Source organism: Zootoca vivipara, chromosome 14, assembly GCF_965207765.1.
Source record: "Zootoca vivipara chromosome 14, rZooViv2.hap1.1, whole genome shotgun sequence".
NCBI classification, from domain to species: domain Eukaryota; kingdom Metazoa; phylum Chordata; class Lepidosauria; order Squamata; family Lacertidae; genus Zootoca; species Zootoca vivipara.
This window is the reverse complement of record NC_142597.1, coordinates 41027979-41050452: the sequence shown is the minus strand read 5'-3', so window position 1 is coordinate 41050452 and position 22474 is coordinate 41027979. Positions and strand designations below refer to the sequence as shown.

The window sequence follows — 22474 nt, the reverse complement described above, 5'->3', positions numbered from 1 at the left end:
TGTGCAAATTTCTCTTAACAGCACTTTTGCAGGCAATTTTTCCTAATGTACACATTTCTGCAAAGCAATTTCCCCTAATGTAATGCATTTTGGTATGCTGATTTCACTAATGTATGCATTTTTATATCACCCTGGTATTTGTATTTTTGGACACATTGTTTCGCTGTGGGATGGCATTGCAAAATTCACAGAAGTGCCAATTTCAAAAGATGGCTGTGGTTCGTTTCATGTATGGTTTCGGTAAGTGCTAATTAGGTGAACTTTGCCTTTAAATGCGAACTGAATTGAAGTTCTCCTCCATCCCTAGTCAGAAGTAGTGAGGAATCTCTTGAACTGCTCCTGGCTTTCCCCAGAAACTGGGACAAAATGAGAATATGCTTTCACAATACCTATTCTGCTGGAACTCAGGGAAGAGTAAAGGTTAACAGCCTCTGCAAGCACTTTGAGGCTTCTGAGTGCCTCCCAGCCTAGAAGCTGAATCCTCTCCTCCCCTGAATCCTCTTGTCATAGGGCTTGGAGGAAAGGAAGGGGAATGGGAAAATAAAGCTTGGCTACCAAAAGGGGCGGGCGGGTTGTACACAGTGGTAGAGCATCTGTTCTGCAGAAGACCCCAGGTTCAATCATCAGCATCTGCAGGTAGGACTCAGAATAAGGCAGCTTCCTATGATCCTAATACCCAGCAGATCCATCTGTTCCTGCTTCCCTGGATGACAGCTAAGGCACCCTTATTTAAACATGCAGGTGGCAATCTAAAAATGAATAGTTTTGTTGTTGTTTTAAAGAATAGCCAAGTATACATGACAGTGTGATGCTGCTGATAAAATTAAGAAAGGGAAACAAAGATACTTTTCCTTCCCAGTAATAGTGAAGAACCTGACAGACTACACAACTTCAACACAATATCCCCACCCACAACTCATAGGAAGGGAGGTCCACATTTGCCCTGAGCAATACAAAACCTGTGATTTTTTTTCTCCCCATTTATCCGTGGCTCCATTGGCATTGGCAGTCATCATTATGGGACACACATTTCTTTTCCTTTTTAAGGTTTTATTTGTTTTTCCTAAGGAAATTGCATGACCTCTGCCTCCCTTTGTGGGTTTCTCTGGAGTTGTTGTTTTGTTGAGGTCAACCAGGCCTCTCCAATTGAAAACTCCCTTTCTGATCCCTCTTCTTCAAAACCACCATGTTTTCTCTCGCAAAGTGAGAAGCTGGCAAGTTATAATCAGTAGAGCCTGCGAGAGCCAAGCATTTGCTGACCAACACTGCAATTTTGTATTTGTTGTTAGTGAAAACAGAATGCACATAGGAATGCACATATTTCACAGCACCAGGGTGCAGCAATCGGTGTAGACAGATTTCGTATTCTTTTAACCAAGTTGCTGGTGCTTAAGGCAGTAAAAACTCTTATATTCTGTCAACATTTACACTTATTTATTTATACTTGTTCATTACTATATCCCACCCTTCCTCCAAGGAGCTCAGAGTGGCTTACATGACTCCCTCTCCCTATTTCATCCCCACAAGAACCCCGTGTGATAACAGGCTGAGAGCTGCTTTACCCAGTGAACTTCATGCGTGAGCAGGTTGGCAGGTAGGGGATGACCTCGTGTTATCCCCCAAACAAGCCCTTTAGTTATTATCAGAGTTCAAGGACACACTCCAGCAAGGCAAAAACACTCAAGGAGGGTATGAAGAAGGATCAGTGAGGGCTATGTCCTGGAGAGACTTCCAAGGGCCAGACAGAAAGGTCCTGTGGGCGACTTTTGGCCTCTGGGCCTGATGCTCCTCCCTCCTGGGCTACAGCAAGTTTCAGTACTTTTAAAAGAAGTTTCAGAATCTGTTTTCGGGGCAGGGCGGGCTGTTGCTCTTGTATATTTGTTTTATCCTATGCACCATTCTGAAAACCTGATCTGCGCTAAAAAAAAATTTAAAATGTTTCAAATCCATCAATTAAAATGAAAAACGACGACACGAGCCTGACCCTAGTGGCTGCTGACATACTCACTTTGGCTGCACTGATGACTGTGGCAGTGTACGACTGGATGTTGTCTCCGCAGGCCCCACCCCGAGACTGATGGCACCGGATCAGCTGAGAAGGAAGAGGGAGAGCACCAGTGTCACTCCTAGTCAATTCTGACACGTTTAGATGCCTCTGGTGGGTGTAGGATCCTTCCCTGGACTCCTCTTTTCATACAGATTGCACAAAAACAAGCAGCCCCCAAACCTCAATAAACTGTTAACATTTTTCTCCTCTCTTCCCCTTTTAAAATAATCTTTTTATATGCCAATAAAGGTGTTGTGAGTGTGAAATAATCTTTTGGGTGCCACCCAGACTGTCATGTACTCTGCCTTTTATATAAGTGTGTATTGTGTGTACACACACACACACACACACACACACACAATAACTTTAGAATGGGGAAATTGGTGAGAGGGAGAAGATATAAAGCTGGCAGCCCTCCCACAACATACATCTGAGTGGCTATTAACAGGTAGGTAGCCGTGTTGGTCTGAGTCGAAACAAAATAAAAAAATTCCTTCAGTAGCACCTTAAAGACCAACTAAGTCTTTATTTTGGTATGAGTGGCTATCAAGTAAGACTCAGATCCATGACAACTTGAAGCCGTTGGCATGCCAAGGACCGAAGGGTGCCGCGTATTCTGAAATATATAGATATTTTTAAGGTTTAGAAAGGGTAAGCTTGTGAAAAAGCGCCATGGCTCACTAATATATTTAGACACAGAGCCATCTTTAGCATATGCGCCACTGGGGTGCAAAGATCTGCCCAGTGCCCCTGAGCTTTTTTTGGGAGGGGGAAAGCCAAAGTTGTTGACCTGGGGGGGGGGGCGAACTCAAAGTTTTTGGGGGGGAGTTGCTCACCTGTAACAAGAAGGCAGTAAACAAAATATGCTTTTGTTTCCTGACTGGTTGGGAATATTTGATGCTACGGAGTAACAGAGCAACAGGGGAGAGGGGCGGGGACTTTCGCTCCATTGCTTTTCGCTGCTGCCGGTCAAGAGGGACAGGTATACTACAGTATGTATACATTTGGCACCCACCAGAATTCGGTGCCCGGGTGTACTGCACCCCCTGCACCCCGCGTAAAGAAAGCCCTGTTTAGACATATAGCTAAAAAGATATTTTAATTTAACAGGGGATTGGGCAGGAGCAGCAAGTTGGGTTGAACCACCGGCTCATTTGCACTGAGCTCGCGCAGGTCCTTACACAGCCAAAATGGCTCCGTCCACATACAAGAGAAAAGTACCAGCAGGAATCCCAAGGAAATATTGGCAGAAGAGGGAGGAAATCCTTCTAAAACAGCCCAATGAGGACTGAGAGTGCACAGCAGCCATGGAGTCATGGCTGATTGTTGGAGGAGGGCTAGAATGGAAAATGGGAGGAGAGAATGGAATGAAGCAGCTGGAAACCTGAACAGGAGCACCCTGCCACGCTGCAGCATTTTGTTGCAGATCCCATTTTTATCTCCTGTTTGTATAATCTAATTATAAAGAGCTTCCTTATAGACATGCCTCTATAATTATTTGTCACTAGCAAAATGCCTATTATTTTATGACAGCCCAGGGATGGGTGTGTTTGTCCGTGTGCATTCTCCTCACATTTATTCCATGTAGGCTAGGGTTGCCACATTTCAGAAAGTGAAAAGTGAGCTTTTTAAAACTTTACCCAAAGTTGTTGAGCTTCAAAATTGCAAAAAAAAGACATTTTCCAACTTTTTCTAAGGAAAATTGGCAAAAACGACACTGCCGACATGGGTTGCCATACATCCGGATTTTCCCAGACATTTTGCAGATTTCCGCCCGGACACTGCTTCCTGCTGCATGTCCGGAAATTCTGGATGTATGGCAACCTAAGAAGGCATTTGGCACCATATCTAACTGAAACAAAAGCACACGCGTCTTCATCCTGTTACCTTTCCCTCTCTCTCCCCAATGTCCCCATCTTTCCATCGCTTGACTTCCTCGCCGTGGAAATGTTGACTGTAAGCTCCTTAGGTCACAAAGCACCACGCATGCTGAGAGCGTAATAAATCATAATCATGATAGCAAGGGGACCACTGGGAGGCTTAACATCCTTGCCAACATTCCTGCAACTACAGAACATTAGTAAATGTACCTATACATACCTTTAAGCATTTGAGTTCTTACCTTATTTTCTGCATAAGCCAGCCACCGGCTTCCTAGAGCTATGGGGTTCATGTTTGGCCCTGGGCATGGATAACAGCCTGTGGGGAGGAGGAATGAACACTGAGAATACTGGAACAAACTTTCTTATGAACAACAAAATACAGGGGAAACCAGAAGTTGCATGGATGTTCATCTCAGTTTCTTTTTTTCCCACTGGAAAACTTGAGCTTAAACGAAGGTATGGCCACAAAGTTTCCCATTATAAAGGATGCTGCATTAGTTCAAGAATGAGGAACCTGTGCCTGCACCCTAGCTATTGCTGGACTCCGGCTCCCATCAGCCCCAGCTAGTGCTTCTGTTTCTGGCCCTGCCCAATCCTGGCATGCAGCCCCCAGAAGGTTACCCAGAAGGGAATGCGGCCTTCAGGCAGAAAAAAAAAGTTGCTGTAGTTAAACATGGCAGTCACTGGACTCCAGGATTTGGTATAATTCATGCAACTTGATCAACACGAATTATGTTATTCTGTCCCATGAACGGAATGGCGCAAGATGATGGGCTACATCCAACTAAGCTTTACTCAGAGGAGACCCAGCTGAAATTAATTTGCCTAAGTTAGTCATGTCCATTACTTTCAATGGGTCTACTCTGAGTATGACTAATATTGGACACAGCTGTCTCTTTTTCCATGTACGACCCCCTGCCCAGTATTTAAGCTTTCCTAACTTCAAGGCTTGTCAAGGCATTGGGGTCGGTTCTTCTCAAGACCCTCTGAGCAACTTTCCATCAGGCTTCCCAGTAGGCTATCATGGATGTTTTTTTTTAAAAAATGGTGGGTCATTTAGCCTTCTTTACTTGCTCAGAGGAATAGCAGTCCTCATCATAAAGCCTTTCAGATTTGTACATTTGGGGAGGTGGGGGGGGAGCATTGATTTGCTTCAAGGAGGTCTGAAGCCACAGACTGTCTCCAGTTTGGACTGTCCTATATATCATTACATTGGCCCCACATAAGCTTAAAGGGACATTTGACCCATCCTCTCAATAGGCAAGGTAAGCTGATACACTGTTAAAGTGACTTATACCCCCTTTACCCCAAACAGAACAAGGGGAAGAGGGGAGAGAGACTTTTATACAATTCCCTTCTTGCCATATCCATTTTATATGGCTTTTAAAATATACGCCAATGACATCTATCATTCTCTTCATCTTGTCCCACTTAGATTGGTTTTGGGTTTCTTGAAAAAGCCTTTTCAGTAGACGGTTCTCTTCCATCCCTTCTAATGAACATGTCAGTGGGTTGGTTTCTTTTTTTCAAAAGAAATAAAAATAATTGTCTGCCTCTTCCCAGCCCAGTGGATACTCAACACTGCTTGATCTCCCAACCATGGTCAAGAGAGCAAGAGCACCTCCTCTCCTATCATAAAGGAATCACCTTTTGTAGCAAACCATGGTTAGCATTATGTCTACATCTGGGGGATGAGGGGAGTGGGTTGGAAACCATAGTTAGCTCCAGATCACAGTTTCCAAACCCATTTCTTGTTGTGTAATAGCTGTGTAAGTAACCATTGCTAGGTTTTTTTAATAATTAAAAAATGCTGGTGCAGACCCAACAGTAGCCATTGTTGAGTCTGAAAACAGAAGGGGGAATTCATGACTGAGATAGTGTAGCTGCATAGCCCAGTCCTAACCCTGAAGAGTTCAGACAATTGGTTGAGCCAGAGCATTTAGGCATTTCAGAGCTCATTTCCAGGAGTGGCCAACATGGCGCCCTTCAAATGTTGTTGGACTCCATCAGCCCTAGCCATCATAGCCAATAATCAGCAAGAAATAATCAGTAGAACTGCAATAACACCTAGAGAGTAGTACATTGCCTACCTCTGTGTTAATCCAAGAAGAATTTGGGTATGTGTCAGGGGATTGTTGCGGCTACTCTCAGGTAAAGACGCTCCAGTCCGCTCTGTCTTTCAGAGTTTTATTGTGAATATTATTTACAGTGCAGAGATATCAGAAAACATGACTGCCTAGTCCGATTCAGAACCCGGCAATGGTTGCTTCCGGCTCTTTGGCCAGCATAAAAGCCTGGGCACCACAAAGTGCCTCCCCCTAGCCCTGCGTGTGGGCGCGCGCCTCAATTCGGGCGCCGGAAGGGGCTGCATTCCTTCTCCCGTACTTCGGCTGGAGCGTTGCAGAGGCTCTGGCACCTTGCTGCGCTGTCCTTCCCCCTCTGGCCAGCTGGGTCGGTGCCTAGGCTCTGACATGTCTGAGAGCCCTCTCTCCACCCTGCTCCTCCTGACCCACTGCTAGTGCTGTCACTGGGCGAAGTGCTGGTCAGGATGACTGGGGGAGGGTCCCTGTAAGGAGTCCCCCTGACAGTCTGAGAGAGCTAACTTCAACATCTGAGAAGTGGGTGTTTGAAGGCATGGATTTAAGGAACATGACTAGCTTGGGTCCATTAATTTCAATAGGTCTACTCTGAGTAACACTTGGTTGAACACAACCTGTGGATAATGTATCACTATAGGGTTATTAGTCATGAAATTGCAAGGAACGCGTGTGTGCAGAGGCAGCCTACACCAAATGCTGGAGGCACAAGCAATAGCAGAAGGCACCACCACCACACCTGACTTGAAAGCTCCCAGAGGCATCTGGCTGGTTGCTGCTGAAGACAGAATGCTGGACTAGTTTGCTGAACTATCTCCTAGCCACAATGGCCAGGTTCTGCCTCCACGAGAGTATGTATGTCTCTGAATACTTGGTTCTGCCCCCAACATAATGCCTGCCCTCCTAAAATAAATCCTGGCTACGCCCATGCACCAGGGCTATTCTGATGTTATACTCATGCTCTTAGGATCATGCCTTGTGCCGAGCTCAGGTGCACTGGACTATTCAGTCCAGCATTCCGTGGTCTCAGTGAGAAGTCATTCCTAATGGTGCTAATTTGAGATCCTTTTCACTGGATGCTGAAAACGAGACCTGTGCCCAACCACCAGGCTGCAGGAGCTCAGTAGACTGAGCATGGGTGAACGCAAGCAGCTTCTATGAACTGTCTGGCTGCAAAGCATGTGCTCTGCCACCGAGCTGCGGCCCCTTAAGATGTCTGGTGTGCCCACATAACTGATGAACTCCACCAAACTACTACAGTTAATCTAATCACATGAACATTAAGAAGAAAGAGAGAAAGAAAGAAAGAACTATGCACACAGAAGCACATCAACATGTTCAAGATCAAAGGTCTTTATTCTCTCCCCATAAGACGCCACCACCCTGCATCAGCCAGATAATCAAACCAAAATGGGAACAGATCAAGACAAACAGAGGTGTAGAACGGGAACAGGGTAAATAAAGGATAGGAGGGGACGCTTTTGTTTCATGACACTGTTTATTCCCAGGAGACAGAAAAAAACAAATTGCCGAATCCTTTCAACTAATATTTTGTTTGTTCCTCCAAAAAGAAAGGGATAAATTAAACTTGTTTATAAAGACTATGAAGTAATATAGCTTGCAAATGTGTTTACAGAATCCCCTTGGAGATGAAAAGCTGTATAGAAATGCCACCACTCTCCCAGAGCCGTTGCATCTTCCATTGTTCTGAAGACTTCCTCTTGTTTAGATCTGCCCTTGACCTCCTCCCCAAGGCCTCCAACCTGGACCCTGCCAAGAGGAGACCCTTAATTCCTGGTGCAGTTTTGGCAAGGGCATTATGAGAACCAGGCGAAGCCAAAGTCCAAGAGACTTCATCCAAACATTCTCCTGAACACCCAGTCACCCTCATCTAGCCCCAAGATTATCTACTTGGCTCATCAGGGTCTCAGGCAGACAGAAGTCTTTCTCAGCCCTGCCAACTGGGATCCTTGGGGCTGGAGACACCAGGGACTATTGGCCAGGGACTTTCTTGTGCCCTAGACCACCACTACCCCAGTAGCATGTCTTCTTCCTTTTCAGCCTCTTATAACTCCTCTTCTCCTTAAGCAGGGGCAGGGAACCCTTTTTCAGCCAGAGGGCCACTTCCCCTTGTGGGTAAGTTCCCTGGGGCCGCATGCCAGTGGTGGGCAGGGCCAGTGGTGGGCTAGGCAATGGCTGCAACTCTTACTGTAGCAAGCTACTGTGCAGCAAGGCCGGGATGGCTATGGCCTAGGAGGGCGATGGTGTAGGGGGAGTCTTGGGGTACAGACAGAGAGGTCCGGAAGACTACAATCAGCTCCCAAGTCTGAGAGTCCTCACCAGGGGTGCCAACTTTAGTAAAATATTGGCAGAGCCCAGGTGAGCCCTGCCCTGCACAATTACATGATGTGGCTCGTGCGCGCGCACATGCACACACACCATTTGAATGGGAATTCCTCTCAACTTTGGGGGGCTGGCCCCCTCAAATATTTTATTGGAGAATCAAAGCAACCTCGGCCCCCAGGGGTCGGCTCCTACGGTCCTCACCACTTACCTAAGAGGCTAGACACATCATAAGAGAAGCAGAGCAGAGAGAGATCTGTTTGAGAATGCCCTTCAGGGGAGCCCTGAAGTCTGCAACAGTACTTAAGAAAATAAAAATAAAGTCTAAGGCGGAAAACAACAGCAAAATGGCTCAAAGAGGACTGAGCACATGCAACAGCTACGGAACTCTCAGGAAGGAGAGGAACAGGATGGGGTAACCAGGAGAAGGGTGTCACTGAAAGCAACCCTGAACAGGAAGACTCCTGCTATGGTGTAAGGATGCGCTGCAACTTTTTGTTACAGGTCCACTGGTCAGACACCATACATTTAAGGCATATTTACACCTACCTCCCAAAGAATCCTGGGAGTTTACCTACAGAGCTACACTTCCAAACACCCTTAACAAACGACAGTTCCCATGTTTCCTTGAGGTGTATGGGGTGGGAGTGGGAGAGAATGCGCTTTAAACGTATGTTACGGATGCAACCAAATGGTTATTCCTGAGTTGCAGGGGGTTGGACTAAATGACCCTTAGGATCCCTTTCAACTCGTACAATTCTAGGATCATGCTGGAGTCAGGCCTAGTCTTGCTGTGCTTCAGGCAGGAGCTCTGGCCAAAGGCAAACCCTGAGATGCACGTGTGTGTGTGTGTGTGTGTGTGTGTGTGTGTGTGTGTGTGTATTGCACTACCCTGGAGACAGCCAATTCTTACTCTCATGCTTTCGAGAAGCAAACCTTTCCAGGTGCAGGAGCACCTCCAACCTTAATTCAGGGGGAAAGTGTATTGTGTGTCTTTTTTTTTCTTTGCCAAAGAGTGTTTCCATGTCTAGAAAACCGTGTTAGAAGCAGACAGGGCGCGCTCAGCATGTAGACATCCTCCAACCGCCTGGCTGCCTGTGACAAAGCCTTTCAAAACTCAAAACGAACAGGGCAAGTGGAGTTTAAAGTGGTTTCCTAATCAAAGACAGCTGCATCGGGAAGCTGCAACAACATGCACCCCTGCAAGACGGGCCAAACTTTAAAAGGCAAACTATTCTGTCTCTGGTAAGGTTTTTCATTCCGAGCAGGCCAGCCAGCAGAAGCGCTCTGTCTTCCTTTCAGGGAGGCATCTAAAAAAAACAGTGTTCACATGCAACTGCTCAGCTACTGAAGGATGCTGGCTACATCAAAAGAGCATGCTGTACCCTGAGCCTTGGGGGTTTACAGAGAAGGGTTGTAGCTCAGTGGCAGAGCATCTGCTTTCCTCGTACAAGGTCTCAGGTTCAACCCCCAGCATCTCCACGGAGGGCTGGGAGGGCTCTCCCTCTGAAACCCAGGAGAGTTCCTGCCAATCCATGCAGAGAACACTGAGCTCGATGGACCATGGGGGCGACTCTTTATAAGGCAGCTTCTAATGTTCTTAAGTCAGCCCTATATTTAAAGCCATGAGGACTAGATTCTTACTTTGTTTTTAGGGCACAGACAGTAGGCTCAGTGGTGGGGCATTTGCTTTGCATGCTTTAGTCCCAGGTTCAATCGCTGGTCTCTTCAGGTAGAGCTAGGAATGCCCCCTGGGAGAACTGCTGCCAGTCAGAGGAGGCAATACTGAGCTAGTTAGGCATTAGACAGCTCCTTATGCTTCTATGATGGCAATAGGCAGAATTCAAGGTAAGGCGCTGAATTCAAAACAGTGGTTCTCAGTGTGAGCAGCATGAATTCTTGAGACATCTTTGGCGTAGGACATTTGAGGGGGGGGCTCACAGCGGGGTCTTGCTAGTGCCCCCACACAAAAGTCTGGCACCAGTCCTGCATTAATAAACCATGGAACAGCACAATCTTGACATATCAAGAGCAGAAATATCATGGGTTGTTTTTTTTTAAATAGAGAATTTAGTCCGTGTGCTTACTGTGTTCTATAAGAAAAGAGCCTCTTTGGGGACTCAGATGTATCGCGTCAATAGAAACTTGGTGCCAGATAATGGCTTCAGCCATCGTCTTCCTCCCCAGAGAGTAAGAGCACATCATCAACCTGAGGTTGACAAGCGTCGGGGGAAAGTGGGGCCGGCACTGGCTGCTGGACACAGAGCCACTGCTGCTGTATCACCACGTCCAAATCGCCTGGTCTCTTCCAAGGGGAGAAGAGCCCCCCTCGCCCCCCTCCAGCATCTTCTAGGATGAGTAGTTGGCAAAAGCGCCGGCGCTGTCATAGCAGGAAACTGATGCACCAAACAGCCGCTTATTTACTTTTGATAAATGTGTCCCTGTGCCTCTTCCCCACTTCCTCCAGCCATCCCAATCACCGCGGGGGAAATGGGATGTTTTTCAGAGGACCATTAAGCGCCAGAGGAAGAATAGGCAAAGAGCACCATAAATTAACAACAGGCAGTCAGAGAGGGTTAAGGCAATTGACTTTTTTGCCTTAAAGCCATGGGATCAAATCTCATCAGGTGGCCACCCCATCTAGTAACACACCCCCTTAAGGGCAGAACATATGCTTTGCATGCAGAAGGTCCAACATTCAATATCTAGCATCTTCTGGTAGGGCTGGGAATGCCGCCTGCTTGAAACCCCAGAGTCCTGTGTTAGGTGGACCAATGGTCTAACTCTGTGTTCCTCTTTTATTTTATCATTTACTCAGCTGCCTATGTCCCTCTTTTAATTAATCATTCATTCAGAACCACGAGGACTTGAAGTTTTTGAGAAGAAAGGCCAGAGCTCAGAGGCAGACGGAATACTTTGCATGGAAAATGTTCAGTTCCTGACTTCTCCCGGCAGGAACATCTCCAGCAAAGGAATGTACAAAGCTGCCTTATACCAAGTCAGACCACTCATCCATCTAGCTCAGTGTTGTCTACACTGACTGGCAGCAGCTCTCCAGGGTTTCAGACAAGAAATCTCTCTGCCACCTCCACTGGAAGATGCCAAGGATTGAACCAGGGGCTTTCTGCACACAAAGCAGCTGCTCTAGCACTGAGTTAGTGTTGCTTGATGTGGTACCACAGCCTTGTCAATGTTTGGATGTGTGCCAAGATTGCAGCTCAGCATCTCCTACAGATAGAGCCCCTTCTATTCTCCACCCCACCCCAATGGTGGAAATCCATAGCTAAAGCAAGTGGGAGACTTCAGAAATCCACTCTTCGGGTCAAACAACAGCAATTCTTGGTGACTGAACCACATTGCCACCACATCAAACTGTCAGCATCTATCGGCCCCCTTGAACACAGACTACAAAAATCAAATGAGCTCTCATGGGGTTTTGTTTTTTGTTTTCCTTTTTGGTGTTTTTTCTTTTTAAAGGTTTAAGAATTCCTGACTCAACTACAACAAAGAAAGTTTTTAGGGGGGTGGGGAACCTCCAGCTCAGACCATAAGCATATACAAGTGGTACCTCTACTTACGAATAACTCTACTTACAAATGTTTCTACTTACGAACGGAGCTCCGTCTGCCATCTTGAATACGGTTTAGATAGGATTTTTTCTACTTACAAATTTTTAGATAGCGTTGCGACTTACGAATTTTTTCTCCCAATGCATTCCTATGGGATTCGACTTACAAATGTTTTTGACTTACGAATGTGTGTTCGGAACGCATTAAATTCGTAAGTAGAGGTACCACTGTCTGTCACTTTTTAAAAGTTTTTAAAACCTGGAAGTTTAATGCTAAAATCTGAAAATTTTGAAGGAGAGTTGGTCACAAACTGGTTATAATTTGAGGCACCCATATCCAAGTTTGGTACAGTTACAGAGTTTTCCTTTCTAAAGGTTCAGGGAGTTCTACTTGCGCACACGCACGCACACAGAAGGTCTGTAGCTCATTGGTAGAGCATCTGCCTTGCATGCAGATGGTCCTAGGTTCCATCCCCGGCATCTCCAGGTAGGGCTGCGAGGGAGACCCCCTGCTTGAAACCCTGAAGAGCCGCTACCAGTTGGTGTAGACAACACTGAGCTAGATTATGGGTGAGAGTACATACACTGGCATCTACTGTTGAAAATAACATTTTATAAAAGGAATTACATTAGGCAAATCTGCAAACAGAAAATTGGTATACAGTCGTACCTTGGAAGTTGAACGGAATCCATTCCGGAAGTCCGTTCGACTTCCAAAACATTCGGAAACCAAAGTGCGGCCAATTGGAAGCTGCGGAACCCCCCGTCGGATGTCCGGGTTCCAAAAGAATGTTCAAAAACCGGAACACTCACTTCTGGGTTTCAATCGTTCGGGAGCCGAAATGTACGAGTACCCAGACGTTTGACAACCAAGGTACAACTGTATTTGGAGAAGTGAGTAGTTAGAATGCTGGTGGATTTTCCTGAGAAAACAATAAATCATAGTTGGAAGGGGCCACGAGGCTTGCCTAGTCCAACCCCCTGCAATTCAGGAATCTTTCGCCCAACATGGGGCTCAAATCCATGGTCCTGAGGTTAAGAGCCTCATGCTCTTTGCCGACTGAACTATAATGCAACCTGATGCCAAAAATATGGCAAGCTGAAGTTAAGATTGGGGGAATGGGGGGGGGGAGAGAACCTGAAAGAAACCAAAATTGACAGATCAACACATCCACACCCTCTTGTTTGCAATCCCTGCAACTGGAATTCGGCAACGCACTGCCTCCGAAACTGGATGTGAAATATAGCCATCCTGTTGCCAGGGGGCAGGGGTGTGAGTTAGTAAATGGGTGGGTGGGCCCCATGCCTAAAGGCTAGATAGATGGCCTTTCAAACTCTACGCTGTTCAGAAGTTTTTAGAGATCTGATTATGTACAACTTACTTTGGGGCAGCGGCGGGGGGTGGGGGGGGGAGAAGACTAAGAAAGTACGGCAATAAAATCAGGAAGGGATTTTATTTCCCCGCAAAATCTGAGGGGGCAGGAAAGGAAGTACCCCATACAGATCTGATTTCACACTTTAATTCAGAAAAGGTTATTAGCAGCCATGGAAGAACCATGTAATGCCTTGAAATCAAGGCTAGTTTCCCTGCTGCGTTGGCTTCAGCAAACGGGAAAGCGGATCCCTCGGTTATCTCAAGGCCATGATGTGGGGAGAAACTGACACCTATTGGTAGCTTTCAGATTACTCCACGAACTCTGTTCCCCCCCCCTTTGAAGAAAGGGAAGCTGCTTTAAGCTTTAAACACACACACTAAGAGCAAAACGATGTAATGCAAAGACTAAGTAAATTCAAGGCATTTCCACCCCCTCTCCTGCCATTAAATTCTAAGCTTATTTAGCTATATCTTTCCTTTTAAGGACAACCAAACCTACTTCTAAAGTAAGCTTGGGTTCCAGCATGCAGGGAGGGGACCACGCTAGGCAAACAAATATACATTAAGGCTAGCCTAGTTCATCCTCTTCAAAAAGTCAGAAAAGTTTACATTTAACATCTGGGGCAAAAGACAGATTTCTGCTTACACAAACTGAAGTTGGGGCTTCTGTCAGGGTGGACCTCAGTTCCTCTCTTTCTTCAGATGCCCTGTTGTCTCCCCATAGAACGAGACAGGGACATGCAAACGTGGACACTAATTCATGCACTGATTTATTTGTTTAAAAACATGTAGCCTACTTTTCCAGTGGAGGCTCAAAGCATAAATAAAAGAAGCAGTGCACCCTCCTCAAACTTGGTACACAGTCGTTCTTTTCTGCATTAAGAACTGGAGGTACAATTCAGTCTAGTTGATACACTAGAGACAGGCAAATCTGTCAATTCCAAATTATCATTTTTCCAATCATCAGTTGGACATGTCAACATGAGGTGGTTTTTTTTAAGTCCTCATGAAAACCCATCAACATTTCCCCTAATACATGCATATCTACTCACACCTTTCCCTGGTATATTTATTTTTGAACTCATTACTTGGCGTGAGAACAGCACAACAAAATTAAGAAAAGCGTGGACTTCGAAGTATGGTTGCCGCTTTGGTTTGTGGATTGCTTCATAAACTGTGAATGCCAGCTGAATCTAATTTCTCCCCCATCACTGGAACCAACTCATGTGAACACCATAGGTGACACAGAATTCCAGGCAGGCAAGTGAGCAGGGCTGATTTCTGTCTCCCCAACCAGTCTGCTTGATTTCTGTGCTGTCTAGAAAGGGAGCATAAAAATGCAGCAAGCTGGGTAAGGGTGAACAGAGCTAGGGCCAAGCCCAAGACGTTTTGGCACCTGAGGTGAACCCACAAAATGTTGCCTCTCACCGGCAAGTAAAGAAGCGTGGAGTGAAGTTCTACACTGGGAACATAGGCATGGAATCAAGTCAACCTTACCCCAACGGTTGAAGGTGGTTGCAGAACGCAGGAGACCCCAAAGTGCAGCCCTTGCCATTTTCCCCTTAAAGGTTGGAGGAGGCCAGCAGTGCCTCCTATTTGTCTAGAGGCAGCATTCTCGGTAGTGGCGCCCGCCCTGTGGAACGGCCTCCCATCAGAAAAACAACTACCAGACTTTTAGAAGACATCTGAAGGCAGCCCTGTTTAGGGAGGCTTTTAATGTTTAATAGATACTGTATTTTATTTTTCTGTTGGAAGCCGCCCAGAGTGGCTGGGGATACCCAGCCAGATGGGTGGGGTATAAATTAATTAATTAATTAATTAATTAATTAATTAATTATTATTATTATTATTATTATTATTATTGGGGAGCTGCCAAGGAGGAAGCAGATGGCCTCCAAGGAGAGTGTTGCGGCAGACAGTGCATTCCTTGGATACTTGAATCTGCTGCTCCTGTGGATCCTGCCACCCAAAGCAGTCACCTCACCTTGCCTCGTGGGTGGGCTAACCCTGGACACAGCAATCCCTCCGTCCTTCTGACAGCCCCCTTGGCAGAATACAAATTATTTTACCAGTCTGCTTAGAGACTAATTGCTTGCATTTCTATTCTGGCTGCAGAAGAGGGGGCCTTATCCTATTCAACGGTCAGCCCAGAGTTCTAGGCCACTAACCCCTTAGCAGGCTAGTAAAGAATCTACAAGCTTAGAACATGTGTAGGCTTGTTTACAAGGCTATTACAGTCTAGACTAAAATAAATATTTTTTTGGGGGGGGGGGTTCCAACCATCAGTTGTGGTGTGGGCAGCATCAAAGAATCCCAATGTGTCATTGCTTTCTGCTTCAGGATGACGTCACTGCAGCTGGGGGTAGAGGTGGTGGGGAAATCAGCACTGCAGATTCCTGCTCTGATGGATTTAGAAGCAACAAGGGATGCTGCAGCCCCTCTGATGACACAATAGTTCTCAACCACCTGACACCTGTGCAGTGGAGTCCACCACAGTTTCATCTTATTCCCCATGCTCTTTAACATCCACTGGGTGAGGTCATCCAGGGATTTGGAGCATGCTGTCATCAATTTGTGGATGACAACCAGCTCTATTTCTCCTTGTCAGCAGAATCAGGGAAGGTCGTGCTGCTGCTGCTGCTGCTGCTGCTGGACTGCAGGCAGTAATGGGCTGGATGAGAGTCAACCCATTGAGATGGAATCCTGAGGAGGTGCAGTTCACATGCCCAGGATGCAGGAAGATGATCTGCTCCTAACAGGGATGCCCTCCCCTTAAAGGAGCAGGTTTGTATTTGGGGGGGGGGGGGAACTACTAGATAAGGCACAGGCAAACTTGGCCCTCCATATGTTTTGGGACTACAACTCCCACCATCCCTGACCAGTGGTCCTGTTAGCTAGGGATGACGGGAGTTGTACTCCCAAAACATCTGGAGGGCTGAGGTTGCCTATGCCTGTACTAGATCTAGTACAGGGGTACCCAAACTAAGGCCCGGGGGCCAGATGCAGCCCAATCGCCTTCTCAATCCAGCCCGCGGAAGGTCAGCATGTTTTTACATGAGTAGAATGTGTCCTTTTATTTAAAATGCATCTCTAAGTTATTTGTGGGGCATAGGAATTTGTTCACATTTTTTTTCAAAATATAGTCCAGCCCCCCACAAGGTCTGAGGGACAGTGGACTGGCCCCCTGCTGAAAAGGTTTGCTGACCCCTGATCTAGTACACGTGGCATCTGTGATATGAAGTACATTTTTCTCCAGCTATGGCTAGTTTGCCAGTTATAGCCATTCCTGGACCGAGATGGTCCACAACTTTGCACCTAAGTACTCAAAGACGTGCCTCTCCCTATATCAATCTGGCTGATCCCTAAGATCTGCAAAAGAGACCCTTCTAGGGGTCCTGCCAGCACTTCTGGGGTGCATCGGGCATTAACTGAGGGCCTTTTCTGTGGTGGCACACCAGGGTATAGAATTCCCTCCCATTAGAAATATGACTAGTGTCTATATTGTATGTCTTTCTCCACCAATTGAAAACATATTTTTTCACCAAGCCACTAGAAGGTAGTTGATGAATGCTGGTCAAATATAACTGCTGTCTGCTGTTGCTTGGTATGGATTTTAGTACTGGTCTTCATTTGCTATATAGCCCATGCAGGGGAACCTTTTGCCCTCCAGATGCTGCTGAACTACAACTCCCATCAGCACCAGCAAGCATGGTCAATGGCCAGGAATGACAGAAGTTGTATTTGGCAACATCTGGTGGGCCAAAGGTTCTCCACAACTGTTATATCGTGTTTTATAATTTTAATTTTAATAATACGTTTTATGTGTATAAACGTATATATGGTGAAGAGTGGAACAGAAATTTATTGAACTAATAAATAAAAATTTAAAAAATAGTGTGCCCTGGCATAACCTTTGTGCCTTACAGTAGACAATGTCTTTAAAAACAAGAATAGACCAATAATGCCAAGTCAGTATAAAACAGGAAACAATCTGAAATAGCAACTCCCAACCATCTACAACCCAGGCAACTTATTAGAAGTGTCAACTAAGTAATGCTGGTGTATTTCTGATTAGAGTGGTTCAAAGGGTCCTCGCCGTAAGTTCCTGCCGTCGGGGGTAACCAAGCTTACCTGTGAAAAGGTGTCATTTCTGCATCATCAAACACAGCGATTACATGGAAGTAAACATTCTCTAAACATCCATGTTTTACAAAAGGTATCTCCAGCCCAATATGAGTTTGCTTGAGGGATATCATATGTGGTCTGAAATACTAGGGGAGCGATTGTGCACTTCCTTAGTGGCATCCCTTTTGCACACGTCCCATTGAATAAGCAACTATTATCCCATTAGAAAACCATTTTAAACCAGAAGGAATCTGGGAGCAACACTTTAAACACACATTTTAATTCCTACAGCAGTAGGATGAGGATTGTCAACAGGTTGGGAGCCAGAAAAAGCAAACGGGAACAATCCAATGGGGATGGATGGGCACTGTGTAAGAGCACATCTCTCTCGCAAAACTCTCCTACCAGGAATGATGGACCTGAGGCTGATGGGAATTTGAGTCCAGAATCATTTGGGGGAGGTCACCTCCATTTTATACCTTTCAAAGGAGCTTGTGCAGGACAAATCCCCATGACATGCCCCTTGGTTTTAAAAGTACTGGGTCCCCAACAGATCAACAATAGCACCTAAGCCAGGTAACAAGTCTGATCAAGTTGGGTTTGATTCGACCACAACCATTCAGGAAGAAGAGGAGGGGAAACACAAGGATGCTTACTTGTGACAAAGAACTTTTTGGTGAAGGTGCAGCTGTCAAAGGCAGCAATTTTCTCCTGTAAGACAACAACAAGGATCCTGGGGGCGAAAAACAAAACAATGGAGAATACTTGAAATATCAAGATACTAAAAACTGAAATGGTGGGATTTAGACATTCTCATTTCCATAGGGAATAATAATAATAATAATAATAATAATAATAATAATAATAATAATAATAATAATACACAGGTCCCGCTTTACAAATGCTCACTATGCAAAAATTCACTTATCTGAACACAAAGAATCATTACCCAAACCTCAATATATACACACCACAGATTCAAATATCTGAACAGAAAGCACCTTTTACTTCCTTGTTTGCCTTTTGCTGATTGGTTGAGGGAGGAAGATGGAGTGATTGGACAAATCAGAGAGCATTTTCTCTGGGTTTTCCCTTCTCCCCTCCCCCCATGTTGGCATCAAAATTCCATGGCTGGAAACAATTAGAAAATTTCACATAGGAATCAATGGAAATCATTGACTTATTACATGAATACTCGCCTAACGAGCCGTTTCCAGGGAAATGCACTGTGTTTGTAAAGCGGGATCTGTGTGTCATTATAATTATTATAATCATGATCATTGGAAGTTGTCTGTTCTCTTTGCATCTGGACCCCTCTTAAGACGCCATCACCAAATTTTGTACGGTGGTTCCTGAGATCAAGGAGCAAGTTTTTTTTCTATATTTGGACATAAAGGTGGGCGCCATTTTGCTTCAAGATGGCAGACTGAACCTTTCAAAACTGCACTGACTTGAAGCAATGACTTCAAAACTACCTTGATTTTTTGTTTGTTTGTTTCTTAGAGTTCCTGAGCAATGCTGGGTATGAGGCTGCTAATATATTTTAGGGAGCAGGCACTGCAGGCACAGAAGCTGAATTCTGTGGCCAATACCAGATTGAGTTATTTGGGATGGGTGTGTGTGTGTGTGTGTGTGTGTGTGTAACCTCAGGCAGCAATCCTGGGTGTGAGAATGCAGGAATTGCAAATGTAATGTGTGCCCCCATTTCCACCTGTGAGATACCAGAGAGAACACAAGAAGGTTTGTACCTCTTTAATAAAACCAATGTTATGCCTCCTGCAACTTACATTTATTTTTTTAAAAGCATCCTTTCTCCCCGGTGACTCAAAATGAAAATCCATCACAACCACACGGCATATTAATCTAAAAAGTGTTTCATCCTCAAAAATAATCACATTGCTGGTTTTTATTGCAAATCTGCCGGGCGTAACAGCCGTGCCTTATTTGCGGAAAGTGTTTTGTGTGTCCCCCGTTCCCCTCCCCACACCCTCCATACAATGGAATTAAGAGGAGGGGGGGTGGGATAGGGTTTTATGTAATGAATCACTTAAAATGATTATCAGGGCATGAAGCACAAGGACGACGACAACAAAACAAAAATTTCAAGGGGACAGCAGCTGGGAAGCCATTTTAGACCTCTGCAGTAGACACCACACGTGGAAACAGCTGCAGCTGGTGCAAAATCCTGCAGTGAGGCTATTGGCTGTAGCAGCACATAACTCAGGTGATTAAAAGCTTGCACCGGCTGCCCATATGTTATTGGGCCAAGTTTAAGGATCTTGTATTGATTTACAAGGCCCTTAACAACTTGGGTCCAGGATACCTTAAGGACTGCCTGATCCCTTATAACCCTGCCAGATCACTGGGATCTTTGGGGGAGTCTTTGTTGGGCTGCCTCCTCTCCCCCCCCCCCAGTGGCTCAGATGTGCAGCTCATAACTACTCAAAAGCCTGCATTTGGTCCAAGCTGCTCCCATGGAAGGCAATGATGGACAACAACATGAAATATAAATGGCAAAAGTGGGTTGGGGGCTGGATGGAGCCCAAAAGTATCCAAAAGGGCTTACCTTTTGTTGCAGTGCAGGTCATAAATGGGTGTTTTGAACTGTATGGATTTTACCATTTCACCAGTTCGCAAAGAATGGAGGTCCACGCAACAGTAAGGAGGGCTGGTGCTGAAAGAAAAACACGGGGTTGGCTAGCATATTCAGCTCAGCTAGCAAATTCAAGGAGTTGTGATTAGGATACAAAGCCTACAAAAGCTTCCGAGCAGTTTATCTGAAGGATCGCTTGGCCCATGTGTGGCTGCTCAGCAGCTTCAATCTGCAGAAGTAGCACTTTAACAAGCACCGTATTACTGTTGTTTCCACATTTGCGAGAAATGGATCGTTTAAGTGTGGCAGCGCCTATGCTCTAGAACTCCCTGCCAACTGATATAGGGTAGGCCCCTTCTCTATATCATTTCTGAAACTTGCTAAAAACATTTTTGCTTAGACAAGGCTACCCAAACATGTCATTTTATTATGTACATTTGTTTTGGTTTTTTAACTGTTGGTCTTATCTACATTTTGATAATTTTATTATGCTTACTGTTTCAAAGTCTGCTTTTACTGTTATTCTTAAATGAGCATTTCATGCTGTTTTATGTAAACCACTTACAAGATTTATTTATTGATTAAGCTGGGAAAATAAAATAAACAAACAAAATGCATTTGAATATATAACAGTCAGAATGATGATTCCCCAGCAGAGCAGAAAAATGACTGAATGTAGCAATCTGCAGAATAATGAAGAAGAAGAAGAAGAAGAAGAAGAAGAAGAAGAAGAAGAAGAAGAAGAAGAAGAAGAAGAAGAAGAAGAAGAAGAAGAAGAAGAGAGCACATATAGTGGCTCAGATGCCGGATTTGGGGGATGGGGGAGAGATCAGATTTGCAGCCCAACAGCAGTTCAGTGCTTCCACATAGCTTCCTGCAGCTCCCCATACTAACAAAGCTTGCATCAATTGCATTTTTTAAAGAAAGGATTCAAAATGCAGACTAAATTAAGCAAAGTAAGAGAAACTATAACTATTCAAGCTGCACAGTTTTATGCGTTTAGAAAAATATGGTATTATCATTATGAAGTTTACAAACCAACATGACACCAAGACATGGCTTCTGGAGATTTGGGTTGAAACTGCACATTATGAACTATGGGGCCCGCATCAGAGTGGGGGCTTAGGGGCAGAGATCAAGGGCCCTGCAGTGCTTGGCAGCGTGAGCAGGAGTGGGCCCACATGAAAGAGGTGCAGTTGATCATAAAGGTAAAGGTAAAGGGACCCCTGACCATTAGGTCCAGTCGTGACCGACTCTGGGGTTGCGCGCTCATCTCACATTATTTGCCAAGGGAGCCAGCGTATAGCTTCCAGGTCATGTGGCCAGCATGACAAAGCCGCTTCTGGCAAACCAGAGCAGCACATGGAAATGCCGTTTACCTTCCCGCTGTAGCGGTTCCTATTTATCTACTTGCATTTTGACGTGCTTTCGAACTGCTAGGTTGGCAGGAGCTGGGACCAAGCAACGGGAGCTCACCCCATCACAGGGATTCGAACCGCCGACCTTCTGATCAGCGAGCCCTAGGCTCAGTGGTTTAACCACAGCGCCACCTGGGTCCCGCAGATGATCATATTTTGAAGCAAATACACATTACCAGTCAATGAATGCACCTAGCCAGTAAAAGGGCTCTTATTACAGAAGACCATTCAGTCCAGGGTCTAAAGCTACCTAACCGCACCACTTGCTATGATGGTCACAAGGCAGCCCTGACATCAGTGGCCCAGTGTGTCTTCCCCCTCTCCTATCAGGTAAGCTAAAAATGCACAGTCATCCTGTCTGCGTGAACGTCCCCGCCCATGCCAACAAAAGCAGCCAATGAAGCGGAGGAGGAAAACTTACAACGGGATGACATCATCTGCTTTAAAGTTACTGGGGAAGGGATAAGAGGAGACCTGGGAGAGGAGAGAACTACTAATTTTGGCAGCATTCCCCCCCCCCACCTCCCACCTCCAATCCAAGCGATCTCTGTAATGTCTAGCTTTCAGCCCCCGTGTTTTGACACATGGACAACTCAGGAGGATACTGGGTGGCCAAGAACCTTGAGATTTCACTGCGAAACACACACGTCGCTGGAATGGGTCTTACGGACAAGCAGCTGAACCGCACAGCTGCCGATGTCAACCCCAGTACAAAGAGCCCATGGTTGTTTCAACAGGCTCCTTGTTTGTTTTAACGACAACAACAACAAAAAATCCATATGCGGCACGTGCCTCTTTTATCATTTTAATATAAATAAGGCTCTCCAGCTGTTCATTCAAAAGAGAAGCAGCCGCCACCAGCTTTCTTTCAACAGAAAAGGGGTAGGCAAGAGGAGAAAGGGAGAGCGGCAGGCGCCATCTTGCAGGCCAAGAAGCGGCTTTGATCTGGCAGTTTCGCTCCCGCGACACCTTTTCCTTCCTCTCCCCCTTCTCCTCCCCGCCTCCTCAAGAGAGTGCACTGAAAGG

The 22474-nt window shown here is 45.7% G+C and overlaps 1 protein-coding gene across 25 annotated transcripts in view; it reads right to left on the bottom strand.

Annotated features, from left to right (window-relative positions):
* The window catches only part of BCAS3 (BCAS3 microtubule associated cell migration factor), a 454932-nt gene that overhangs the window by 377209 nt on the left and 55249 nt on the right, over positions 1-22474 (bottom strand). For all 25 annotated transcript variants that reach the window (XM_088657501.1, XM_088657504.1, XM_088657510.1 and 22 more), the window contains 4 exons: positions 20004-20111; positions 18094-18170; positions 4170-4246; positions 2009-2092 (listed from right to left, as the gene is read on the bottom strand). In XM_088657501.1, coding sequence (XP_088513627.1) covers positions 2009-2092; positions 4170-4246; positions 18094-18170; positions 20004-20111 — 346 coding nt within the window. The remainder of the gene's footprint in view (positions 1-2008; positions 2093-4169; positions 4247-18093; positions 18171-20003; positions 20112-22474) is intronic.